This window comes from Protopterus annectens, chromosome 6.part0 (genome assembly GCF_019279795.1).
Source record: "Protopterus annectens isolate FY-2018-M chromosome 6.part0, PAN1.0, whole genome shotgun sequence".
Lineage (NCBI taxonomy): Eukaryota > Metazoa > Chordata > Ceratodontiformes > Protopteridae > Protopterus > Protopterus annectens.
This window is the reverse complement of record NC_056737.1, coordinates 1322839377-1322863771: the sequence shown is the minus strand read 5'-3', so window position 1 is coordinate 1322863771 and position 24395 is coordinate 1322839377. Positions and strand designations below refer to the sequence as shown.

Genomic DNA, 24395 nt, shown 5'->3' with positions numbered 1-24395 from the left:
TGGCAGGTGCTGAAAGGACCATTGGGACGATAGGAGCCGCCGGAGAATCCTCATGTGTAGTCTGGCTAGTGGCACTAGTAATATGGTGGAAGCCATGGTCCCTAGAAGCTGCAGAATAGTCTTGGCTTTGACCTTTCGTAAGGGAGAACACACTGAATTTGAAGAATCAGATTTTGCACCCTTTCTACAGGAAGACGAGCCAACATGTCTACAGCGTCTATCTCTGCACCTATAAAAATCACAGATTGACAGGGCAATAAGGCAGATTTTTCCCAATTTATAGAAATTCCCAGCTGGGCACAAAGCTGAATGGTAGCATCCCTGGTCTTAAATAGATGCCTGGTGGGGGCGGTCAAGAGCCAGTCGTCCAGATATGGAAACACCTGGAATCATCGACATCTCAGGTGAGCTGCCACTACCGCCATACACTTGGTGAACACCCTGGGGGCTGTGGTGAGACCAAAGGGCAGAGCACGAAACTGGTAATGACTGGTTCCCAGCCGGAAGCGTAGATGACTCCTCGACACCCTGTCCATTTTTATGTGGTAAGAGGCGTCTTGGAGATCTATTGAGCACATCCAATTGTCTTTCCCTAATAACGGGAGTATAGGCCGCAGTGTCACCAGCCGGAACTTGTCCTCCTTTACTGATTCGTTTAATCTGCTGAGGTCCAAGATGGGCCTCCAGTCCCCTGTACGTTTTGGCACTAAAAAGAATCTGGATTAAGTTCCGGATCCTATTTGGTCTGCTGGGAGGGTTTGGATGACTCTTTTTGACAGCAACTTGTTGACCTCCACAGTTGCCTGATCCCTGTGATTGGGTGGAACATCCTGGATCCTTTTGGGAACAAAAGGTGGAAGAGAAAAGGGTATGACATAACCTCTGGTAATAATTCTTTGTACCCACTTGTCTTGAGTGACACCCAGCCAGGCTTCTGGATACAAAGAAATGCGACCCCCGACCGGCCCCAGAGAAGCACAGTTGGGCCCCACATCAGGAGCGCTGGTAAGGCCCGCCCCTGCCTCTAGGGCAACGTCTACCATTTCCTCCTCCTCCTCTGCCTCTAAAGGATGAGTCACCCTGTGCATCCTGGAAAAACCTCTGGGACATCTTGAACCACATTTTACAGCCCCTCTGACCCTTAGGATATGGTCTAGAGAGAACAGTAAAATGTACTCCCATGGCAGAGTGTTTTTCCTTCTTGCTCGCACCGGGTGAGTGTGTCCTTTACCTTGGGTCCAAACAATGAGGAATTGACGAAGGGGGTGTTGGTAAAGGTAGACTTGAATGGTTCTGCAAAGTTACACAAATGTATCCAGGAATGACACCTTAGGGAAATTCCTGAACCCGCTGCTCTACTCGCTCCATCGGCTGCATACGAAATAAGCCGCATGGACGAGTGGACAACTGGGCAGACATCTTGTCAGGGACTCCCTCAGTACATATACCTCGTAGAGAATCTCCTAATTCTTTAAGGAAATCTCTGAAGCCTTGTGAAGTGAGTAAGGTAGTTCAGCGATCTAAGGGTAAATGCCGCTGAAAAGAAGATATGCTTCCCGTATCTGTCCATTGTTCGAGACTTCCTTTTCTAGGGGTGCAGAAAGAAACTTATTCGTTCTCCTGTGGACTGGCTCCACGGCATCAAAAGTATCCCACAGTTTTCGACTAACTAGCTCTATCAGTTCGAAGGGTGGAGGTACCAAGAGGCTAAAGGTTGAGACCTGAAAGCCTTCAGGTACACTGACTCATCAGAAGGGGTGACAGTGGGCCAGCCATACCTCTGTTTAAGGATTTCCAGGATGTCTACGAAGGAGACATCATCAGAGGACGACTTGCGGGACCCTTCAGATTCCTCGAGGTCAGTGTCAGAGGTCAGAAAATCATCCTGGGAGTTTACATGCTTCCTCTTCCATGTCCTCTTCTGTGGGGGCTCCTCGGAAGGATATTCCGGGGAGGTCTCAGAAGAGTGGGGGCCACCGGCCAGTGGCTCCTGAGGATTTCTGCTGTCCATGGAGAGTGTAGGAGCATTGACAGAAGTAGTTGCCTTAGGAGGAAGAGTGTCTGTACCCCTGGTAGGAGCTGAAGATCGGGTAAGCACACTCATCATCTCGAATGCCGACCTCTCCGGCTCCGAAGACGTCCCCGGCTCCTAGGAGACACAGGTTGCTGTCAGCTCCAGAGCCACTGGCTCCTAGATACACGTATGATCCGAACTCACCCTCGACGACTCGCCGAGAGAAGACTCAGAACCGAAGAGGTTCGGAACCAGGCATCCCTGAGGGGGCCGACCGGAAAGCTTCAGCTCCTAGACACCACGGACGGCACAGAGAGTGTCGGAGCAGAACACTGCTCCAAAACATCCACAGGGGGAGCTGGAGCCGAGAGTTCCAACAGTGGTACCAAACACTCCGGCGCTGAAAGACCAGCATGGCTCAGAGGAGGAATGACCGAAAGGAGCTTAACGGACTCAAGTGGCTCTGGAACTGACTGGGTTGGAGCAAACAACAATTTAGGTAAAGCAGATGACTTCAAAAGTCTCAGCACTACCCTCTCCACATCTTCTTCCGATAAATTCCTGGAAGACCTGGAGGACAGAGTAGGAGAGCGGGATCTCTGCAGTATTGGAGACTTCAATATAGGGGAGACCGGTAGAGGATCCATAGACCGGCTCCATGAGATACTCTCAGTGGTCGGCTCTGAGATACTTGGGGCCGACCCTGTAATCACAGTACTACTTCTCAATCGGCACCAAGCTCTGTGGAGCCAATGAGACAGTGGACTTGTCCGATTTAGTGATTTTAAGAGGTGGCTCCAAGATACCAGCCGGTGCCAGGGAGGGCCTCTTAGACGACTTAAGCTTTTCCATTTTAGATCCCCGAGATCTAGAAGAGGAGGAAGAGCTAACCAGATCTTCCTCAAACGAAGGTTTAAGGAAACTTTTAGGATGAGCTTATTTTTCCTTTCTTGCAACACCCTAGCACTGAAAGAGAGGCAAAATAAGCAAGTTTCCTGTAAATGGATGCCCCCCAAACAGTAAAGGCAGTTACTGTGGTCATCCGTTATGGACATCTTCTGTGAGCATTTAATACATTTCTTAAAGCCAGATGGCTTATGGTCCTTACTTTCTTTAGACATTCTCACAGAGATGAGTGCGCACACACACAGAGAAGAAAAAAAAAGGGAGAGGACTAAGTCCTCTAATTTAAACGGGCCTAGCCCTACAGGAAAGAGAAAGATACCACGAAGAAAATGGGCCTAGCCTGGGCAGGAAAGTAAATGGAAAAACTAGGTCTTCTAACTAAAACAGATCTAGGGAAAGTTACAATAAGCAGAGAAGCCACACACACAAACAGGAATAAAGTGTAAACTATCAAATTACTCAACAAGGGAGCAGAACCTCGTTCTGTTAACGCTAACCAATGTAGCAAGTGGGAAACCGCAAAAAACTCAGACTTATGACTAAGGAAATAAAACAGAAACTTGTTCTGTTAACAGTGGTAACAATTTAGCAAACGGGAATCCGCAAAAAACACTGACTTATGCCTAACAACAACACACAGTCTAAGCGCAAAAGGCGCCTGCAAATACTAACTCTATTAATAAATATGAAAACCAGTACACAGGATACCAATACTATGAAGCCAAAAGGCCAAAGTACCAAGAGATTGCACACAAATGGTGCAGTTATAAAGACCAACTATTCTAAATTGCAAACTACACTAACTATAACTAAACAATGATAACAGTTTTGACTAAAAAACAGTCCCAAAAAATTTCGAATTAATTTTGAATAAATGCAAAACTTAGCCAGAGAGAATCACATCCGAACTCGTCGACGCGGTAAATGAGATCTGGGGATTGTACTGCTGCACCATGAGATACCTACCTAGCCACGAGCCAACGAGAAGACTTCCAGCTTGTAAACAGGCCGAGTCGGAGCAGAGGATCGGCTACGATCCCATATGTAAGAATGAAGGCGAGATAAGACTACAGAACATTAGCTAATATGAGGTCCTGATGTTCATGGTTTTATTTAGGTAGTATCACAAATCTCTGTGCACACCTAAGGAATGAATGAATTTATTTCTTGCTCAGGGTGTTAGAGAAGAAAAAAGGAAGGACAATTTGGCTGAGTGAGAACTCAGTTAAGTACTTTTGACATAAATGCCAAGGTGGTTGCAAGACTAACTCAGTCCTTATGGAAGACTAATAAGGGTTAGTTGCTCATGAAGGCCTGTAATTATAAATTTGCCTAGCTGAGGTTATGGTCTGCAGTAATGCAATTTTCTAGGTCAGAAATTTGAGGGAGGCTGCTCAAGGCAATGGAAGAGCAACAGCTTTTTGGATAGTCTTATGCGAAGGACTCCATTTAAGTTTTTAACAAGCTGCAAGGATTCCAAGGGGTGGGGGAGATATATATGCATGCAATCTGATATGATTTATGTACTTTACAAAGGTACATGTTAGGCCCTAAATGAGCAGTTTACTTAGTCATTGCAAGTTTATGAACACTGGAGCTGTACTAGGGACCATTTCCTTGATCTGGCAACAAAGGAAAAACCTCTCATCTGCTCAAGTAGGATTTCCTTGTAGCAGGTTTCCTAGGCTCCTTAATCTCTTTCCCAGCACATTCTAAGTGAACATTGCCCAGGGGGCAAGATAATCAAATCATCATCACTTTTAGGTTGACATCTCTGTAGTTGTTTATGCCTTGGTCTTGTCTAGTTTGGACTAGAACTCCCTCTACCTGGGACTTCCAAACACCAGGCTTGAATGATTAAAGAAGGCGCAGAGCTCTGCTGCCAGGCTACTGACTGGTACATCTTGTTACCAGAGTACTATGCCTCTTCCACATAGCCATCACTAACTCCCAGTTTATCAAAGAATTACATCGAAGACCCTGGTCTTACTACACCTGTCCATTCATCAAGTGGGTCCTACTTAACTGAAGGAGATGGCTGTGCCATATAACCTAGTCTGGGCTGGAGGCTCTAGCTCTCGAGCTGCTGGTGGTTCCATGAATAACTCCGGAGACCACTAGTATGTATTCCTTCATTTCTCAGGCCCCTTACCTCTGGAAATTACTATTTTGGTGGCACAGGAAGTGTTAGTCTCTGTCTGGCTTTTGCAGGGCACCTTTAAGGTTATATCTTTTTGAAATAACCTTCAGCTGGATGGAATGATTACTGTGTTTTAATTCAAATCTGCTGCCAAAGTTTTAAATTTGAATTTATTAACCAAGTGTTTCATTTGTTTTATTTGCAATTAAACGTCTGTAAGAGTTCTTTGTAGTTGGTCTTCTGGCTTCCATTACAATGTTTAATACTTGGCTAGAAAATAATCACTGCTGGAAATTTAAATTAGATCTCCCAAGCTCAGTGATCCTGTGGGCAGAGATGCCGGTTACCAAGAAAAATGTCTTCAAAGGGGTCTACCTGAAAACGGCGAAAGTCCACAATGCCGACAACGAAAACACCGACACCGGAAGATCGACAACGGAGAAGACCAAAAGTTGAGAATCCCGACGCTGAGAACACAGACATGTTAAGGTAAGTGTGCGATAGGGACAGATGTTAGGGTCAGGGTGCAGGTCAGGTAAGTGTGCGATAGTGACAGACTTTAGGTTTAGGGGCGAGTTAAGTAAGTTAGGGTGCAGGTAAGTGTGCGATAGTGACGGACTTGAGGGTTAGGGGCGGACTGAGTTAGGGTTAGGGTGTGGGTAAGGTAAGTGTGCGATAGTGAGAACCTTAGGGTTAGGGTAAGGTTAGTGCATAGATAGTTGTGTATGCAAGGTTTAGTGTAGGTTTTTGGTGTGCTTGGGTTGTGTGTTTTTCGGGAAAGGTATTTGTTTTGTTGATTGTTGAGATTGTAGTTTGTTGGGCATGTGAAGTTTCGTGTTTTTGAACTTTTGGTTTTGTCATGTTGGTTATTTCGTTGTCGGTGTTTTGGCATGTCGGTGTTATCAGGTAGACCCCCTCAAAGAGATGAAATATACAGCAATGAACAAACTGGTTCAAAAGGAGGGTGGAAAAGCCTGGGAATCGTGCAGCTCAAGTACAGAGAAAAATTCTTAAATATAGGCAAAGCCACAATAAGTACTTTAAGAATGGTTCACCTAGTAGCTGGAGGGGTACTGCCTTGCATTCTTCAAAGAACACAGGGCATACACAGCATGTCGTATGCAGACTGCCTCAAAGCCCTCTCTCTATACTCTTTTTCCTACAGACTGTTTAGAGGCAATCTATGCCTGGCATACAAGGCATCCTTTGATCCCACCCAAACGGACCTTTTGCATTTCCACAAAGTGAATAGCATCGGAACCACTCTAGCTAGGGATTTAAACTTTGCTTGCAGCATAAATAGGATATATGCTGGAAGGACAGGTATGTGACTCAGACTTACCCTTCACTGGAACAGGGTTTCCCATCCATGTAAAGCAGAGCTCTTCCCTAATCCTATGCAGGAGAAACCTAGACAAGTGTATGGGAAATCTAAATATACATATATATTATCTATGTCTCTAATGGACACTGGCACCCTGTAAATCTTGCTCTAAGCTTGCTTATACCCTTTAAAATAACCTCTAGGGCACAATCTTGCTGGATATAATTGGTATGCTTGGCTAGGTTTATGAAGGCCTTGGTGGTCGATGTCTAGTGTACACCTTTGAACATTTCTATCCCCCACAGGAACATGCGCAGAAACATCAGGCATGTGAATAACGATGAGGGGAAAGCAAGACTGAAGTTACAGAGGGCCTGAAATAAGTCAGTGCTGCCTACAACTACAGTGGTATATAGACTACTTTTCATGACCAACTGAACCACTACTTCCACTTGGAAATTTCTGACAGCTAAAGGCTTCCTTGCTGGTTTGACTCTCCTCTGCAGGGAGGTCAAGTGGAAGTAGATGCTCTAAAGTAGCAGTTATGCCCTCAGGTGAAGCACGTTACTACCACACTAGAGTAGTGGCTTCCTTGACTTGTACAGAAAAAGTTTCCTGTATACAGAACTTGAAACATCACTCTTGGCAGTCACCAAGGGGCAACAAGGATTAGTTTTAGTCATTCTTCAATGAATTTTGCAGTGAATCAAAGAAATGGAGGCAACCATGGAAAGGCATAAAGGAATCTAGATCCTGTCATGAGAGAACAATTTCAACTCCCCATTGCCTTATTGAAATAAATGGAATGGGGGCAGTGTTTTCCCAAGTGGTAAAAAAGGTTGAATTTCAAAACTCTCTACTCCATGAAGACCCATTCACAGTCACAGGCAAACTCATGAAGAATGGGCTTTGAAAGAGACTGACTGAATGAAGTCTGGCCTCTGGGTACCCTTCCCTCTCCCAGCAGTGTGGCACTGAAGTGAAACTGTGTAAAGGAGCTCCTAAGGTCTTTACACTGAGCACCATCTATAACAACAGTCTTCCTCAAGATGAAACAGGCATCAAGCTTTTTCCCCCCTTTTTCTCCTGCAGCGGACTGGGCTGAATAACAGCACCTGAAGGTAACAGAACAATGTCAGACAGCAAATGGTACCTGGTGGACCCTAACTAGTTATCTATTAGCCATAGGAATATGAACTTTGAGTGGCAGAAACTAAATGGAGAGTAGAGGGCCAAGTGTAACCCTTCTAGCCTGCCACAAGATGCCAGTCACAACAATCCTAACAGTCACCCCAAACACACACACACACACTGAAGATGGCCTCTAACTGATGTTATAACCTGCAAGAAACCAAAATGATTACTAAAAGCTCACCTTTGTCTGTGTATTTGCCAAAGCTTTAAGCCCTTTAGATGCAGGAGAAGTGTTTGTAGAAGAAGATCTGACAACTGGGCTCCGCCTGTCAATGTCATCTGCTAAACCTTCTTGGTAAATAGGATTTGCAAAGGATACTCTGCGGATCTATAAAACAAACATTACATAATAAAGGCATTTTATGAGCATTCTAAAATTTGCATTTCTCGAGTTACACACTTCATGAAATACTACAACAATGAACTGGTAAATAAATAGTGCATTCCACACGACACTAGAGTCTTTTAACACATCTCAAAGACACAACTGCAATCTTGATACTTACTTGAAAACCGTACAATAATGAATTTGCCTCTAGACTAAATCTTAAAGAGATGAAGAGGAAAACATTTAAAAGAGCATTACATAACTAATTTGGAAGTCAGGGTTTTACACATCCACTAACAGTAGGTACAAGTGTCTACCGAGGCTTTGTGTTCGGATTACTAACACTGAACAACGAATTTCGTGTTACACTGCATATGAGCAAAACAAATAGATAATGAGTCTAGGACCAATCTCAAATCGTTTTAATATGTGGAAATAAACCTGCCTTCCTTAAAGCAAACCAACTGGTTAATGTTTTAACATTCCTATACGGATTTTAAATTAAGACATGGTGCCTATGCGGTCAATGTAGTGGGTAGAGTACAACAAAGTTATCAGTTCTAGTGCCCAGCTAAAAAATGGCCAATTCCAGTAGTGCTTTCTCTGTTGTCCAATGTATATAAAGTAAAACTTTAAAGCAGTTCACTTTTCTCTCAGTTTTTAGCTTTTTTAAGCCCTGTTTTCTGCACTTTTGAATGAGTCCCCCCTTCTGGCAGCAAAAACTTGCAGTTTATTACTGAGCTTATCCAAGAGATCAGTATTCTCTTCTGTTCTAAACAGTGTAAGAAACTTCTCTGTGTGCAAGAGTTTCAGTCCATCTATCTCTAGTTAATCACTTTATATTAATCAGATCAGACAATAGTAGAAGAAGTAGCGAACTTAAACTACTCTTAAGTCATAATGAATAAATAATATATAATTGTACTGAATTACTAAGCAAAAGTACTCCAAGCAAGGCAGGCAGTGTTTCCAGTCGAAAATCCTTTAAGTACACAGACAAGCAATCCAAGTAAAACAAAAATAGAGTAATAGTTTCCTCACAAGCTTTCTAAATATATATATATATATATATATATATATATATATATATATATATATATATATACTTTTTATCAGGCAAGGGAGTGGTTTATTACGGTACACATGTTAAATTCACATCCCTTCCCCCATCAGTGTGACATTCAAGCTGGTCCTGCTACTTAGTAGCTGTCATAATAATATAACCCTTATGTACTTCAAATAAAATGTATAATGATGTGGGTACCTCTTATTTAACCAGATTGTTAAGTAGATTGCGAAGTCTGTGATTTTATCCCAAGACAATATACTACATGGCTGGAAATATATCACCCTTAGTCCATTTGGCAATCGAAAAATATATATAAATATATACATATACACCTTTCATGTAAAACATCAATTGTAAAAATTCTACTGTCATAACCTACTGTTAACAAAGACCGTTTTCGTCGTCCTAGACTTCTTCAGGTCTATATAGAAGAACCCTACAAACTATCTTTAAAAGTATTACCGTATAATTAGTTAGCACTGTTATTACACATCATTTTGAATAAAGTGGAAAAAAGAGAATCAGAAAAAGAAAAAAATAAGAAAAAATGTATGATGATGGAAACAAAATGTACACTTAAATTACAACTGATTTAAAATGGTATCTAAAACCAACTAGTAGACTAAAATAAAATAAAATAAAATTAGTCATGTAAACAATGTGGCAATTTTCAAAGTTCCAGTACACTTTTTGGTCAACAAATTTAAATAAATAAATAAAATAAAATTTTAATCGAGTCCAGGCTTCCTAAAAGAGTTCAGCTTTAATTGCCACAAGTTCATGTTTCTCCAGAATATTCAGGATATTCTCTTTTGTTCCAATCATGACTTGAGATCTGTTACACCCTGTGTTATCCCAACCAAGGCTGTGACATGGAACTTTCAGAACTTTTTTTTTTTTTTGGGGGGGGGGCATCATCATAAACTAATCCAAAATATCTTATAGCAGCGTCATTTAGAATTGTCTGTCGAAATATCAGTACCTAATTAGTAACAAACAGCACAAATACTTACCACTTCAGTTAATTTACAAGACGGCCCTGAGCAAAGCATGAACACTTTTGATGCTTCCTTCTGCACTCTACACTGAGGATTTTCTGCAATTATTGAACCCCTTACGCACCCAGCTGAGACAAATGCATTCTGTCCTTCTGTGTCTTAGTATACAACCCCCCCAAAAAAACACTTCTTGACCAAAACTTGAAATACTATTTTTCTGTACAGGTAAATTCTAAGACAACAGAATTCAAAACTTGTCAGATTACTTACAAAAGGTAAGAATGGTCAGGAGCAGTCTGGCCAAATGACTGGTACAACTCTGAACTGAGACATATAACAATAAGCATCTTTTTATGCGCATTTAAAGTGTTAGCTAGTATAGTCCATTTTTCAGGTTAGTGCTGAATTCAGGGCTGTGTTAAAAATCTCTGTGTTTGCCCATACCTTACTTAGATAGAAAGAAGTTTCTCTGTTCACCTGCCAAAGAGAGCAGCTTTGAGCAGCCCTAGAGGAGTGGCTTCTGGTCAGAAAATAGTAGCTTATTGGCCATTTTGGACTAATTTCCATCTCTTTCATTTCCCTGTTATAAAACCCCCATTTGCCCGGTTTTGCACGCTGGCCAGCGCCAGTTAGCTAGGGTATAACTATTCCTGGCTCCACAAAGTCTCCTCTTCAATTTTTCCCTTGGAACTAGACAAACTTTCAACTTAAGCACTCAAGCCATTCATTTCTCAGCCCGGCACTTGCTCAAAACTCATAGCAAGCACTTATAAACCCTAACACTACAGAAGGACAAGGCTCTCTATTCGACCTTACCAGCCATTCAGTAAGACAGTTTACTGTACCTATCCAGGCATGTCCAAAGGGCAGTTTCAGGTGTACTCTCCAGTCCAACTGGTGAATCTGGGCACTTTCAGGAAATGTAACAACTGCCTCATCTACACAGACAACCCTCTCCTCCTACCACCAAACACTAATACATGCAAGAGATGCAGTTATACAGCCAAACTGGAGGTTAAGCTCTCTCAACCCAAGAATGGTTCAGACAGTCAAGAGGCGAAGGGAAATACTGGCATCACACCACCAGTCTCACAAAGACCCATTAAACCAGCACTGGCAAAAGAACACATGAAAATACACAAAAACATACTCGGAGGCTCTAAATAAAAATCTGCAAAAGCAACAGAGCCCTCTAAAGCAGACATCCAAGCAACATCCACCCCCCCCCCAACACAAACCATGAAACACATACTTCACAAAACCAGTGTGCCACGCAATCACAGCCCTCAAGGCAAAATAACATACCCAATATACTAGTAATAGGTGAGACTATAGTCAGGCACACTGACGTCCCACTCACTAGGCTGAATAAGGAGAAGGTTATTGTTAGCTCCCTGTCGGGTGCCAGGATCCGCCACATAACACAAGCATAAACTTTAAACACAAACGTTGACCCAAAACAAAACACAAGTTTATTGTGTTGTAGATACAAGAAGTAAAAGCAACTAACGGTAATACAAACAAATAACGGTTAAGCACTTGTCATCTCAATTTAGCAGACTTCTTCAGACCTTAGGAAAAAACACAAATACTCACTTAAATACAAACCACATGGTAGTTTCAAAAAATCATTTACCAATGATATTAAATTAGTAATTAAGTCTTGAACAAGACGTCAGCTACAAATCATGTAGTAATACAAGGAGACAGTAAAAAGTAATGGAAAATGTAACTATCTAAATACATTAACAGTTATAGTGAATAGGTGCACATGCAGTGTGTAGAAACACTATCTAGTTGTAATCTAATACTCAATATATTACTCTTACCACATATAAGAAATAATAAAGGCAAAAATAAGTGTACATGAATAAATTATGTATTACTTATTGTAAATAGCATAGGTAGTCTTAGCAAGAAAGTTACTGTTAGCTGCCTGTCGGGTGCCAGGATCCGCCACATAACACAAGCACTCAGGTCACTTCAGAACAAGTACAAATATGACTGTCATTCTCCATGTTGGTGTGAATGATCTGAGCCGAACCTCCCTGGACTACATGAAGAGAGACATGGAAGAGCTCTCTGATCACGTAGCCCAGGCCAGTATGACCCTGACCCTGAGTAGCATCCTGCCCTCACCAAGAATGACACCACGGTATAAAGAAAAAATTATAAATGTCAACAATTGGCTAAGTTTCTGGTGTCATTCAAAGTGGATCCAGTGTCTGCTTGCCTGGGATGACATGCTCGACAAGCCACGCTGCTTCGCTAGAGACTGCTTGCACCTGTCACCCTTAGGCTTTTGAATACTGGCCATGGCTCTTGCCACCCCCATATTGCCTTTTTTTAGGCAAGGCTCAAAAGACAAACCCACCGCCGTAAACAGCACAAGTAACAGAAATCTGAGGGTAATACTACTCAATGCCAGAAGTCTAAACCTCAAAATGCATGCACTCGAGGCACTCCTCAGTATGGAGAAAATCGATATATGTGCAATAAAAGAAACCTGGTTTAAGGCTCCAGAGAGCACCCCAGCACTACCAGGCTACAAACTCATACCATACATTCTGGCCACAGAACCCGGACTGAAATACAAAAGGCGGGGGAGGTATCCATATTCATCAAGGATACCCACACCTCCAGGTTAGTGGCACAGCACGATGCGTCAGAGATTATCCACGTGCAACTAACAATGGGCCAAACTGCAATTCAAATTGTAGCTTGCTACAGATCACCCACCATGTTCCAGGACCCCCATTCCACATTTCTGGAAACACTAGGTAACATAAAGGTCCTACCAAACACCCTAATATTGGGTGATTTCAACTACCCAAACATTAACTGGGAGAACTACTCAAGTACCAACTACCTTGCCCAACATTTCCTAGAATTTATAAACTCAAATGTCCTGGAACAACTGGTCAACACTCCCACCAGAGGTGACAACATACTGGACCTGGTCATCACCAACATGGGCGACCAGTGTTCCACACCGGAGGTCAACCCCTCGCTGGTTAGATCTGACCATAAACAAATCACTTTGAATATCCACATTCTGCCCCCACCCACATCAAGGAAACCACCGTGAAAAACTTTTCAAAAGCAAACTTCACGTTACTTAAGACAGAGGTGGAAAGTTTCAAAGCCCCCATGCTAAAGGATAACACTGTCCAAGCTGCAAAATCCTTTACTAATGCATTCTACGGGCACCTACAAGAATGCATGGATCATGCTATCCCAAGCAAAACCAAGACTCACTCCTCCAAGAGAAGGAAATCAGTCTGGTGGACCCCTGCCATAAACAAGCTATACAATTTTGCTCAGCCAAGACTATAGCCTCTCTCCAATCCCTCACTCAAACTGTATTCAACAGTGTTGAAAATTGGTTCACACACCTCCTCCTGAACCCAAAAAAAAAAAAAAAAAAAATTACTGCTCTTTGCTCCAACTCTAAAATCACCTCAACTGTACTTCACAATTACCTCAAACAATGATACTAACATAACCCCTGACACAACAACCCATCTACTAGGAGTAACAATTGATAACCTTAGCTATGATGACCACATTAGTTCTACAATAAAGTCCGTTAAAAAACTAGGCACCCTTTACAGAATCAAACCCTTCCTCACCCCAATCAGCCAAATGACTATTGCCCAGACCCATCTAATCTCTACCCTGTTCTATGCTTCTGCGATATATATCAGTCTAACAACCTTACCAAACTTGCCACCAGTTATAATAAAATAGCCAGATTTGCCACTGGTACCCCATTTAGAACTCATCACTATCTCAACCTTAAACAACTGGGATGGCTAGAACTGCAAAATCAACTACTCTGTCAACAACTAGTTATCACCCAAAAGATCCTTTATCACCCTAACAATACCCCTATCCTCACTAATCTGATCACACCATACAAAAATCTTGAAACACTACACTCAGCAAACAAGCTCCTTGTTGGCAGTACTAAGTCAAAAAGCAAAGCTGGGGACTCACTTTTCTCCAACACAGTAGGTAAAAATTGGAACCAGCTTCCTACTGAACTATCCACCCTTGCTTCAACTTTCCAATAAGAAGAACATCTTAAAGAACATCTTAAATCTCACTGGCTTTGTCCATGCTCTAACCCTGACTGACATCTTATTCCCCTTCTTGCTCTATCTACACTTATCTTCCATACTATTCTTTGATGCTTACTTTGTAATCTATATATATATATATATATATATATATATATATATATATATATATATATATATATATATATACACACATATATATATATTATTGTCTTTGTTTATCTCTGTTATTGATATTAACTTTAACCTACCAAATGACTTATTACTATTTTTGTTCTTGCCAACACAGACAATGTACTGTAACTTGACTATTTACTAAATATTGTATTCTTTGTCTCTGCTAGTGCTTGGAGCTTTTTTCCCGGGGCCTCTACTGAAAATGGACATATAATCCAGTTAGACTAGCCCGGTCAACAAATGTAAAATAAATAAATAATAAATACAATAGAAAGAGGAAACTAGTACAGAAAAGAGTAAAATCCCAAGAAAGGAAGACATCCCCGATTAGTATTAGCAAGAAACTACGATCCCTCATAAAATCGTCCAAGGCGAGTTTTGAAAGAAAACTTGCCAAGGACTCCACAAAGATAACTACAAGGCATTCTTTAGCTATGTCAAGAATCTAAGTGGCAATGCTCAGATCTGCTCGGAGTTAGTGCAGAATGTCACAAAATACACTGAACCAACTGATATTGCCAGCATCCTGGCAGACAGGTTCAGTACAAACTTCACCCCCCTCTCACCCCAAAAGGGCCCATAACCATACCAGAAGAATGTGGAGCCCCTGTAATCACAGACACTCAGGTTAAAATAGCCCTCTCGAAAGCCAAAAACTTAGCATTAATGGGACTGGACAGTGTCCCAGGCAGCGTTCTACATGAGCTCAAAGACGAACTAACCCCCTCACCTAAACACACTGTTCAAACTCAGCCTCTCCACAGGCTACGTACCCAGAGTGGTGCACAGCAACAGTTATTCCGCTCCACAAAGGTGGAGTCACAACAGACCCTGGGAACTATCGCCCTAGAAGCCTGACTAGTTTGGTCTGCAAGGCTATGGAGCACATCATCATGGAACTCATTAACAGAGACATTGGGAACCACCAAACAACACTGGACCCTACCCAGTTCAGCTTTGTTAAGGGCAGATCATGCCTCCTAAACCCGGTGGACTTCTTGACAATTAACAAGGCTACAGACGAGGGAAAGGTCATACACACAGCCTACCTAGACCTCGCAAAGGCCTTTGACACCATTCCCCATTCTGGTATTATAGACAAGCTCACCAGCCTGAACATAAACCCCTATGTCACGATATGGGTTGCCAGTTGGCTCATGGACAGAACCCACATGGTGAGAGTTGCAGGAGATAGGTTTGACTCAAACGATTACAAGTGGCGTTCCCCAGGGCTCAGTCCTAGGACCCCTCCTGTTCGGCATATACTTCTCAGAGGTACAGACAAGCACAGGAGGACTATGGCTGACCAAGTTCGCAGACGACTGCAAACTAGGGGCTATAACTGACTCACCGGCTGACACAGACATCCTCCAAAAGGGTCTCACTGAGACAGATACTTGGTGTCAAAATCATGGCCTCAAGCTAAATGCCAAAAGGTGCATAGTTATTCCCTTTGGAAATAAAGTACCCACAAACTACCACATAGGTGGCAGTCCCCTAAATACGGAAAAAGTCATAAGGGACCTGGGGACCCAAGTAGATAGTAATCTCTCCTTTGATAATCACATTGCCAAAGTGGTTAGAAAATCCTTCTATGTGGCCCACTAATCACAAAAGGGTTTGCATCCAGATCAAAAGAGGTCATTGTGCCCCTCTACTCATCACTCATCAGACCCATCAGAGTACAATGCCCCATTTGGGATGTACCTTACAAGACACCTGCAACAGCTGGAAAGACCACAGAAGTACCTCACCAAGAGGATCATTGGCCTCAAACAGATGCCCTATGCAGCTCGACTGAAGAAACTCCAGCTGTACTCGGTTGCATACCGCCTGCTCAGAGGTGATCTCTGCCTGACATATAAGGCCATGTCCAACCCAGAATTGATGGACATGCTCCACTTAAAGAAAACCTTATCCCCTCGAGCCACACGCTCTAGGGATCTAAACCTCACCACAACAATAAATAGGACGTGCTGGAGGGACAGATTCCTGTCCCAGAGACTTCCCATGCTTTGGAACAAGATTGCAATCTACATTAGGCAGAGCTCCTCGCTAGCACGCTAAGAGAAACCTTGACGAGTGGATGGGAAAACAAAGTTTACCCCAGGGATTACTTCAGTGGCTCTGCTGGACAGAGGCACAAGGAACTAATCTAAGGGGGCGGCAAAAGCCAACACATTCTGGCAAGGCTTACAAATGCCTTCGGGCAGATAGCCTAGTACTTACCTATGAACCTATAATTCAGCAGCTCACTAAACAAGCATATCTCCAAGAAAGGCATTAACTCGAAAGCAGTATATTTACTCACTGCCAGGCCTTGAGCAGTGTATCTCAGGCATTGTTTTCAGGTCAGTGCATATCACTTCAGAATCTGTGTATTAGTTTACAAAAACTACTGTGGTGATACAGGTCTGATACACCATGCCAATTATATCACATTGCACATTTCTAGATCACATGTTGCACGGATCACTCAAGGATAATAAAAATTTCACATTATTCAACCTTAGTACAAAGTAAGACTAAAGCAACATTATTTACCCAAAACTTACTTGTCAAGGCCAGCAGGACCATATTTTTTTATTTAACTTTTGGATAATGTTCTCAAAGAAGTGGATTATTATACTAAGATCTTAAAACCGGTCAATGATGAAATCATGAATCTGACTGCCACATCAAATCATTAGCATCCTGTAGGAACCAAAAGATAGCTCTCTCTACAGGGGCCAAGTCTTACAGGATAGGTGTGTCACATTACTACACAGATGTTTTTACTCCCCAGACTACTAACAACTAGAAATAATCTAACGCTACACCATCTCTACTAAAAAAATCTCAAGCAAGCCTACAAGAGAAATGCTCACTTTGCAAAAAGTCACCATTCAAGAAATCACTGATGCTTCAATCTCTGGAAGGTAAACTGGCTGAAATTAAAGCAGTTCCCTGCAATTACTGTGGCATATACCATTTCTAAAATGTACTGTAAAAATGTACTCTATCAAACATGTACTACTTCCCAGAATAAACAGGTGTTCACTTTGCTACAAATCTTTATTATTGGAAAGAAGTATTTTCTCATGTCTCTTAAGTTAGGAAGTAAACTGTCTATGCCATGAAAACAATGACCACGCACTATTTTAAACTTTCATTCAAGTCTCATCTTAAGGCTGAACAGATTTGTGCTTGAAAGGAGAATTTAAGTCTACATAATTAACAAGACTGCTTCTCCATCCTACACCTTAACTTCTCATCATCCATCCTGTCACAAATTCAAGTACATGCTCTCAGTCATTCCTTTCCTCTCCACTTTCACTATTCATTCAGTTTTCCTATCATATATTGGTACATTCCAACACTCCATCTTGTCTGTCGAAATATAAAAGTCCGTGTTTTTCAAGAGTTCTTGCCACTTATGCTCCATTTACTATGGGAATTTTGGTATGCTGCATTACTGTGCGTAATATTCCATATTAGCATCTATGTGCTTGAGTGTGTGTACGTGGGCACACGTATGTGTAGAAATAAATCTGGTCTTTCACTGCACACTCATTTGCTGTACTCAACTGTTTACAGCTTTCGTAAAAAACCTAAAAGGTAAAAGGGGAAGAGGCAAGGAAAACCTCTGGAAGCGGAGTAGAAGAGATCTGATAAATGGGCAAAATGTAATATAATGAATTCTTGGAAAACTATAAAAACTATATAATGTAAAGCAACAGGATACATAAGAGCAGGATTCAGACATAGGGTTAAACTATCTGCAAGTAGCTGTATCATTAAAAAAGAATATACAGTATAAGATTCAGCTAAAACAGCTAATACTTTGTTGAAGCACCTTTTGATTTAATTACAGCATTCAGTCTTCTTGGGTTGGAGTCTATCAGCATGGCACATCTTGACTTGGCAATATTTGCCCATTCTTCCTCGCAAAAGCACTTCAAATTTGTCAGATTGTGAGAGCATCTCTTGTGTACAGCCCTCTTCAGGTCACCCCACAGATTTTCTATTGGATTTAGGTCTGTGCTCTGGCTGGGCTATTCCAAAACTTTTTTTTTTTTGTTGATTTGAGTGTATGCTTGGGGTCATTGTTGTAATGAAAGTTGAAATTCCTCTTCATGTTCAGCTTTCTAGCAGACGCCTGAAGGTTTTGGGCCAAAAGTGACTGGTATTTGGAACTGTTCATAATTCCATCCACCTTGACTACAGCTCCAGTTCCAGCTGAAGAAAAGTAACCCCAAAGCAGGATACTGCCACCACCATGCTTCACCTTGGGGATGGTGTTCTTTTGGTGATGCATGTTCTTTTGGTGATGCAAAGTGCTGTTTTTGCACCAAACGTACCTTTCAGAATTGTGGCCAGAAAGTTTAACCTTGGTCTCATCAGACCATAACACATTTTCCCACATGCTTTTGGGAGACTTGATGTATTGTTTTGCTAATTTTAGCTGGGCTTGAATGTTTTTCTGTATAAGAAAAGGCTCGTCTTGCGATCTTACTCCATAGCCCAGACATATGGAGAATACGGGAGATTGTTGTTACATGTAGTACACAACCAGTTGTGTCTTTCGGCTTTTTCAAGTTAGGGGTCGCCACAGTGGAACTCCGGTCCGCTAATGATTGGCAGTTGATTTTTACGTGCCGAGGTGCCAGCCCTGACGCACAACCTTCAACGAAGGTATGCCCATTCACGCATGTCTCCTCACAGAAGACGTTCTAGCTGAGAATCGAACGGGACAACGTCTTGCTGTGAGTACTTGCCAGCAATTCCTGCATCTCCTTCAGTGTTGCCAGAGGTCTCTTTGGAGCCTCCCTGACCAGTTTGTTTACTCTTTTTATCAATTTTGGAGGCACGTCCAGTTCTTTGCCCCATATTTTCTCCACTTATTGATGACTGCCTTCACTGTGTTCCATGATATATCCAGTGCTGTGGAAATTTTTTTTGTACCCTTCTCTTAACTGATACCTTTCAACAATGATATCCCTTTGCTGCTTTGTAAGCTCTCTGTGTACCATGGCTTTTGCTGTAGCAGGCAACTGAGTAAATGTCAGGAAAATCCTACTAGAACAGCTGAACTTTATTTGGGGTTAATCAGTCTCTTTAACTGATGGCAACTGTGTACCCAAGAAGACTGAAAGCTGTAATTAAATCAAAAGGTGCTTCAACAAAATATTAGTTTAAGGGTGTGGACACTTATGCAAACATCTTATTGTACGTTTTTTACTTTTTATATGTTTCCCCTAACAGATTTGTTTTTCAATTGAATTGTACAGGTTATAGGTCACATTAAAGGTGGGAAAAGTTTTGAAATTATTTATTGTGGTCTCATGTTTTTATATCACAAAGACCTGGCATTTTAACAGGGGTGTGTAAACTTTTTATATCCACTGTATATCCCTTGGAATTTTTACAAGAAACCTCTGCCTTATGACTACGTGATTTGTCCCCAAAACGGATGGCCTAACAATCTGTTCAGATGAATAACCAACTGAGCAAGGACTCTGCATACCTTCCTGTAATGCTGACTGCCCAGAAGAGGGGCCAGCAACCAGTATATGGCATTAGCAATCAATTTCGGCTTGTGTTGCAACATACAGGAGAGGACCTCATGAAGTTCACAGTTAATACACTGACCAGACTACCTCTCTGCAGCCACAACTAGAAAAGTAAAGCCCTTCTCCCCCCTCAATCACTGTCATATGCCTGATCAGTATTACCCCACACATTCTACTGCCTGACAGTTGACTTTACAGATTGTAAGACAAGGTGTTCCCATGGTCTGTATATATGCCACCAGTGGCAGCTACAACCAGTGCATCACCTCCCTTAGTTGGTCTTTGGTGTGCAATGCCAGTATCAGGTATGTCTCACCATAGGATGTGCATGTTCTAACTGATGCACACCTTCACTAGTGACAGAGGCAGGCCCGGTCACGTGTCTGACTCAAGATGTCAAGGGTCACAGTATATAATATAGTATAGCACCATAGCCCAGTTTTGTTTACAAGACTGGAAAGAATTTTAAGCAAATTTTAGAAAATGTATCTGGTATGGACAAGGTGAACAGTAAAGGCATGGTGCCCATGTGGAAGCTGTGCTCAAAGCAGCTTCATTTGTAAAGAAAAAAATATTACTTGTGGGTAATATTTTTCATACTAAGGTGTTACTTGCGAATGGCTACTGAGCAACTCATAAATTAGTGTATTTAGCAAAATGCAAGGACTGTCAAGGGTTTTACATAGGGAAAACAGTGAGCACTAAAATCAAGGATTTATGAACATTTATACGAGATGAGGAAGAAAAAGGAAACCAATGCACTTTATAGGCACTCATTGGTTTGCCCTAAATTTAGGAAATTCAGTTTTGGCATTTTGGAAAAGATAAAAATAAACCCAAGGGGAGGTAGCTAGGAGAGACTGCTGTTGAAAAGAGAGTGTGGCAGTTACAATTGAATGCAGCATCCCCCTCAGGGCTTAATGACCAGGTGTCCATTGGACCTATCTTGAAGGAAAGGGCAGATATTTTAAGTTGAAACTGTGCCCATTGGACTTATTCTGAAGGAAAGGGCAGATATTTTAAGTTGCAATTTGGTGGTGACATCTTTAAAAATTAGAGTTAATCAATTATAATCGCTTGAAGATTATGTAATGCATTAACGTTTAAACTTTTTAGTATAAAAGATGGTTGGTTTGGAAATGTATATATCTGATGAAGTCTCCATGGGAAATTAAAGCGCTCATGAAATAGTGTTTTTATTGAAAACTTTTTTGTTGATCCATACTACTGGAGTCCAGTTCTGTACTTTCGATTTTCAGTTTTCGCAAGTAGTTTCTGGCAGTTTTTTTTTTTTGGATCACCTGTAAGATCCTATCAAGAGGTCTGGCAGAATGATAGTGTGTGCTGTAATGCGTTAGACTTCTTCTGGCTTGACTATTATAAAGCCCTCTACCTGGTGCTTTCAGACATACAAACTGACCACTTGCAAGAGGTGCAAAATTCCTTTGTCCAATTACTAACTGGAGCATTATGTACCTGTAAATTATGCTGGTCCTACAGACTTTACTAGCACTGGAAATCATAGATCCATAAGTGCTAGGTTAATTACCATTTTCCCTTTAAGGGTGAGAATCAAACCCTGCACCTTGTGCCTGTGAGGTAAACATCTTACACAGTCAACAGAGTCCCTTAAAGGTAAAGTACCAAATGTAGAGTTCCTGTCCTGACATTCTGTGTGCATGATATGGCTTGGGTTCCAATACCTGAAGGGCCTCCTGAGACTGCACAGCTTTGTGCCATATCTCTGTGGTTTGACTCCTTGGGGTTTCTAGTAATTCCAGCAATGAACCTCAGACCTGCTGGAACTCGCATACTTGAGTATGAAGGACTTTTGCTCTGAAAGAGCTAGTCTCCAATGCTGAGTGGTTTTAAGTGTTCTCCAAAAAACATCCTTTACCTGAACTGTTATTTCACTAGTGTAGGTCTGTGTTGACTGTTTTAAAGCTGCTGATAACCCACATATAACCTGCTTAGAGTCCAAAAAATATTCATTAATTTAATATCATGCAGATTTTACCAAAATGAATTTTGCTTTGGTTTATCTTTTAATGCTTGCTATTTACTTACTTGTATAGATATTTGTATTTTATTCAGCACAGTGCTTGTATTCAAGTACTCAAATGTGAAATTATTCAGTGTAGTGCTTGTATTCAAGTACTCAAATGTGAAATTATTCAGTGTAGTGCTTGTATTTAAGTACTCAAATGTGAAATTATTCAGTGTAGTGCTTGTATTCAAGCACTCAAATGTGAAGTTACATTAGAAGCAAAGCTCTAAGGTGTCCAAGGAAGACATCCCTTGCTAAGATCAGCAGGATGTTCTATACGGCTGAAGACATTTGAACCTAAAACCATGTCTTTCTCAGCTAACAAAAGAAACAATGAGCTCTAGTCACACGTTCCTGAACTTTGCTATGAGATACAGAATGAAAAGTAATGGTGGGAATGCATACAGAAAACCCCTATTGCCACAGGAGAGAGAAAGCATACGAAATATATGTATTTACCATAATGACAGATCCAAGGTTGTGACTCCTGCCCTAACCACAATTCCCTCAGATCGAGTTTGCTGACTTTTACTAACTACGTAGAACAATCTGTTAAGTGTAAATACTCCTACAGAATAAAAACAGCTTAAAAAGTATGCCAAGCTTTATAATGTGACCTAAAATAGACAGTCCTGGTCAAGGCCTATCCAAACAGAAGTATGCAGATGACAATTTGGAAAGGAAGGGAGGGGAGGGATGCTGAACTGGACAAAAATGAGACAGCACTATCTACTGTTATGGTAAGTACATAACTTCCATATTCGGTGTCTATTTTCATCTGATTTAACATTTGGGACAGATTCTCAATCTGTCTAAAGAGACCTGGGTGGTATCAAGGAAGGACAATCCTGAGAAAGATACAGCCAAAGTATGTGCAAGCCGTAGACTGCACACCTAATTTGTAATGATATATGTACATTCGTTGACCAAGTTGCTGCTGCACAAACGTCAAAGGACCTCTCTCATGAATAATGTGGAAGCAGAAATTGCGCTACTGGAATGAGCTTCTTGTTTTGAGTGGAGAGACTAACCTCAAGTTTTATTATACAAAAGAAATGCAGTCTGACATCCACTTAGTAAATTGTAACTAACACATGATTTCCCATGGAAAAAGACAAACAGTTGATTTGATTTTCTAATATCTTTCGTACTGTGCAAGTAGAATCTGATCTATCTGTGAACATCTAAGGTATGAAGCATATGCTCTCCTTTGTTAGGGTAAAAAGGGGGAAAAAGACTGGGAGATCAATGGATGGATTCAAACTTCCTCTGGTGAGACCTTTGGAAAAAGGATTTGTTTTCTGACGAACTGTCCTTGTGGAAAATGAAAACAGGTGGCTTACACAAGAGCACTTGTAATTCAGAAATTCGTATGGCTGATGTACTAGCAATTAGGAAAAATGTTTGCCAAGAAAGGTACTTACTGTATATGCCAATGCTGCTTGCTCATAGGGTTTCAGAGTCGATGAACAAAGTAAAATTGCAACATCCCACTTAATCATCTGGGTCACAAAATGGATACCTCTGCAAAATGCTCTTTTGAGGAAAGCTGTAGATATTCTCTGCAATGGCACCCATTTGAACTTTGATGGTAGAAAAACTAGATCCTTGGTGAAAACGTTCCGAAAGAAATTCCAATATTGATTTAGAGGGTCAGAAAAAGGGAAAAAGACCCTGTAATTTTGATAATGACCAAACTGAAAATCATCTTTGTTTACTTTTATAAATCTTTAAATTTGACTGCTTTTGAAAAGAAGAAATGATGTAAACTATTGGAGGAGGCAGCCTGGCTATTGTTAAAATTGGTAAAAACATGCAGTTGCCTTTATGGCTTATAGATCCGGTACAGGAATACCAGACAGGTGACTCAGAAAATCCAGTGCGGGATCCAGCATCCAGGGTGGATGTAGCAAATGAGGCCAAAGGAAGGGAAACCAAACCTGCTGGGGGCCAGAAAGGGACAATGAGGATCACCTTGGTCTTGGACCTCATGGCTTTCTATATGAATTTTGTTACGGAAGGTATTGATGAGAATGCATAGACCTGATGTACCATACTACTGACTTATTGTCCATTTGACTGGAAATCGCACCCTTGGGTAGATGACTATTAGGGGGATGGACAGAAGAACTCTCCTCAGACAGGTCTTTTCACTGAAACTGCTCCTAATGCCATGGCATCAACTGAGGGGTCTGTTTTGACTAATGCTTCCTATCTTTCAGGGCTGCTAAATTTCTATTTTTTTAGCAACAGGGTCTAATATCAGGGTCCTTTCACACCCACTGTGCCATGAAATCTGTAAGTGCATCTGGAATTGGAACCACCCAGCACATAGATGACCAGACCCAAAAGCTTTGAGAAACAGACATTCATAGAAGTTTCAGTGGACCATTCCCTTTCTGCTTCAGCATTTCAAGATGTACCCAAATGCGACGTCTTCTTCCAAATCCGTAACCTCAGTGGCTGACTCACGAGAGGAGTTTATGTTCTTCTGTCTGCATCTGTGTGTCCTTGGAGCACGTCTCTGGGGTTCTTGTGGAGACGGACTTGAATACGACTGGGAA

The 24395-nt window shown here is 41.5% G+C and overlaps 1 protein-coding gene across 1 annotated transcript in view; it reads right to left on the bottom strand.

Moving 5' to 3' along the window:
- RIF1 (replication timing regulatory factor 1) overlaps positions 1–24395 on the bottom strand; it is a gene marked incomplete in the record, with an annotated part of 1305990 nt that overhangs the window by 159368 nt on the left and 1122227 nt on the right. The window contains 1 exon segment of the mRNA XM_044074885.1: positions 7760–7906. Within this exon segment, the coding sequence (XP_043930820.1) occupies positions 7760–7906 (147 nt within the window).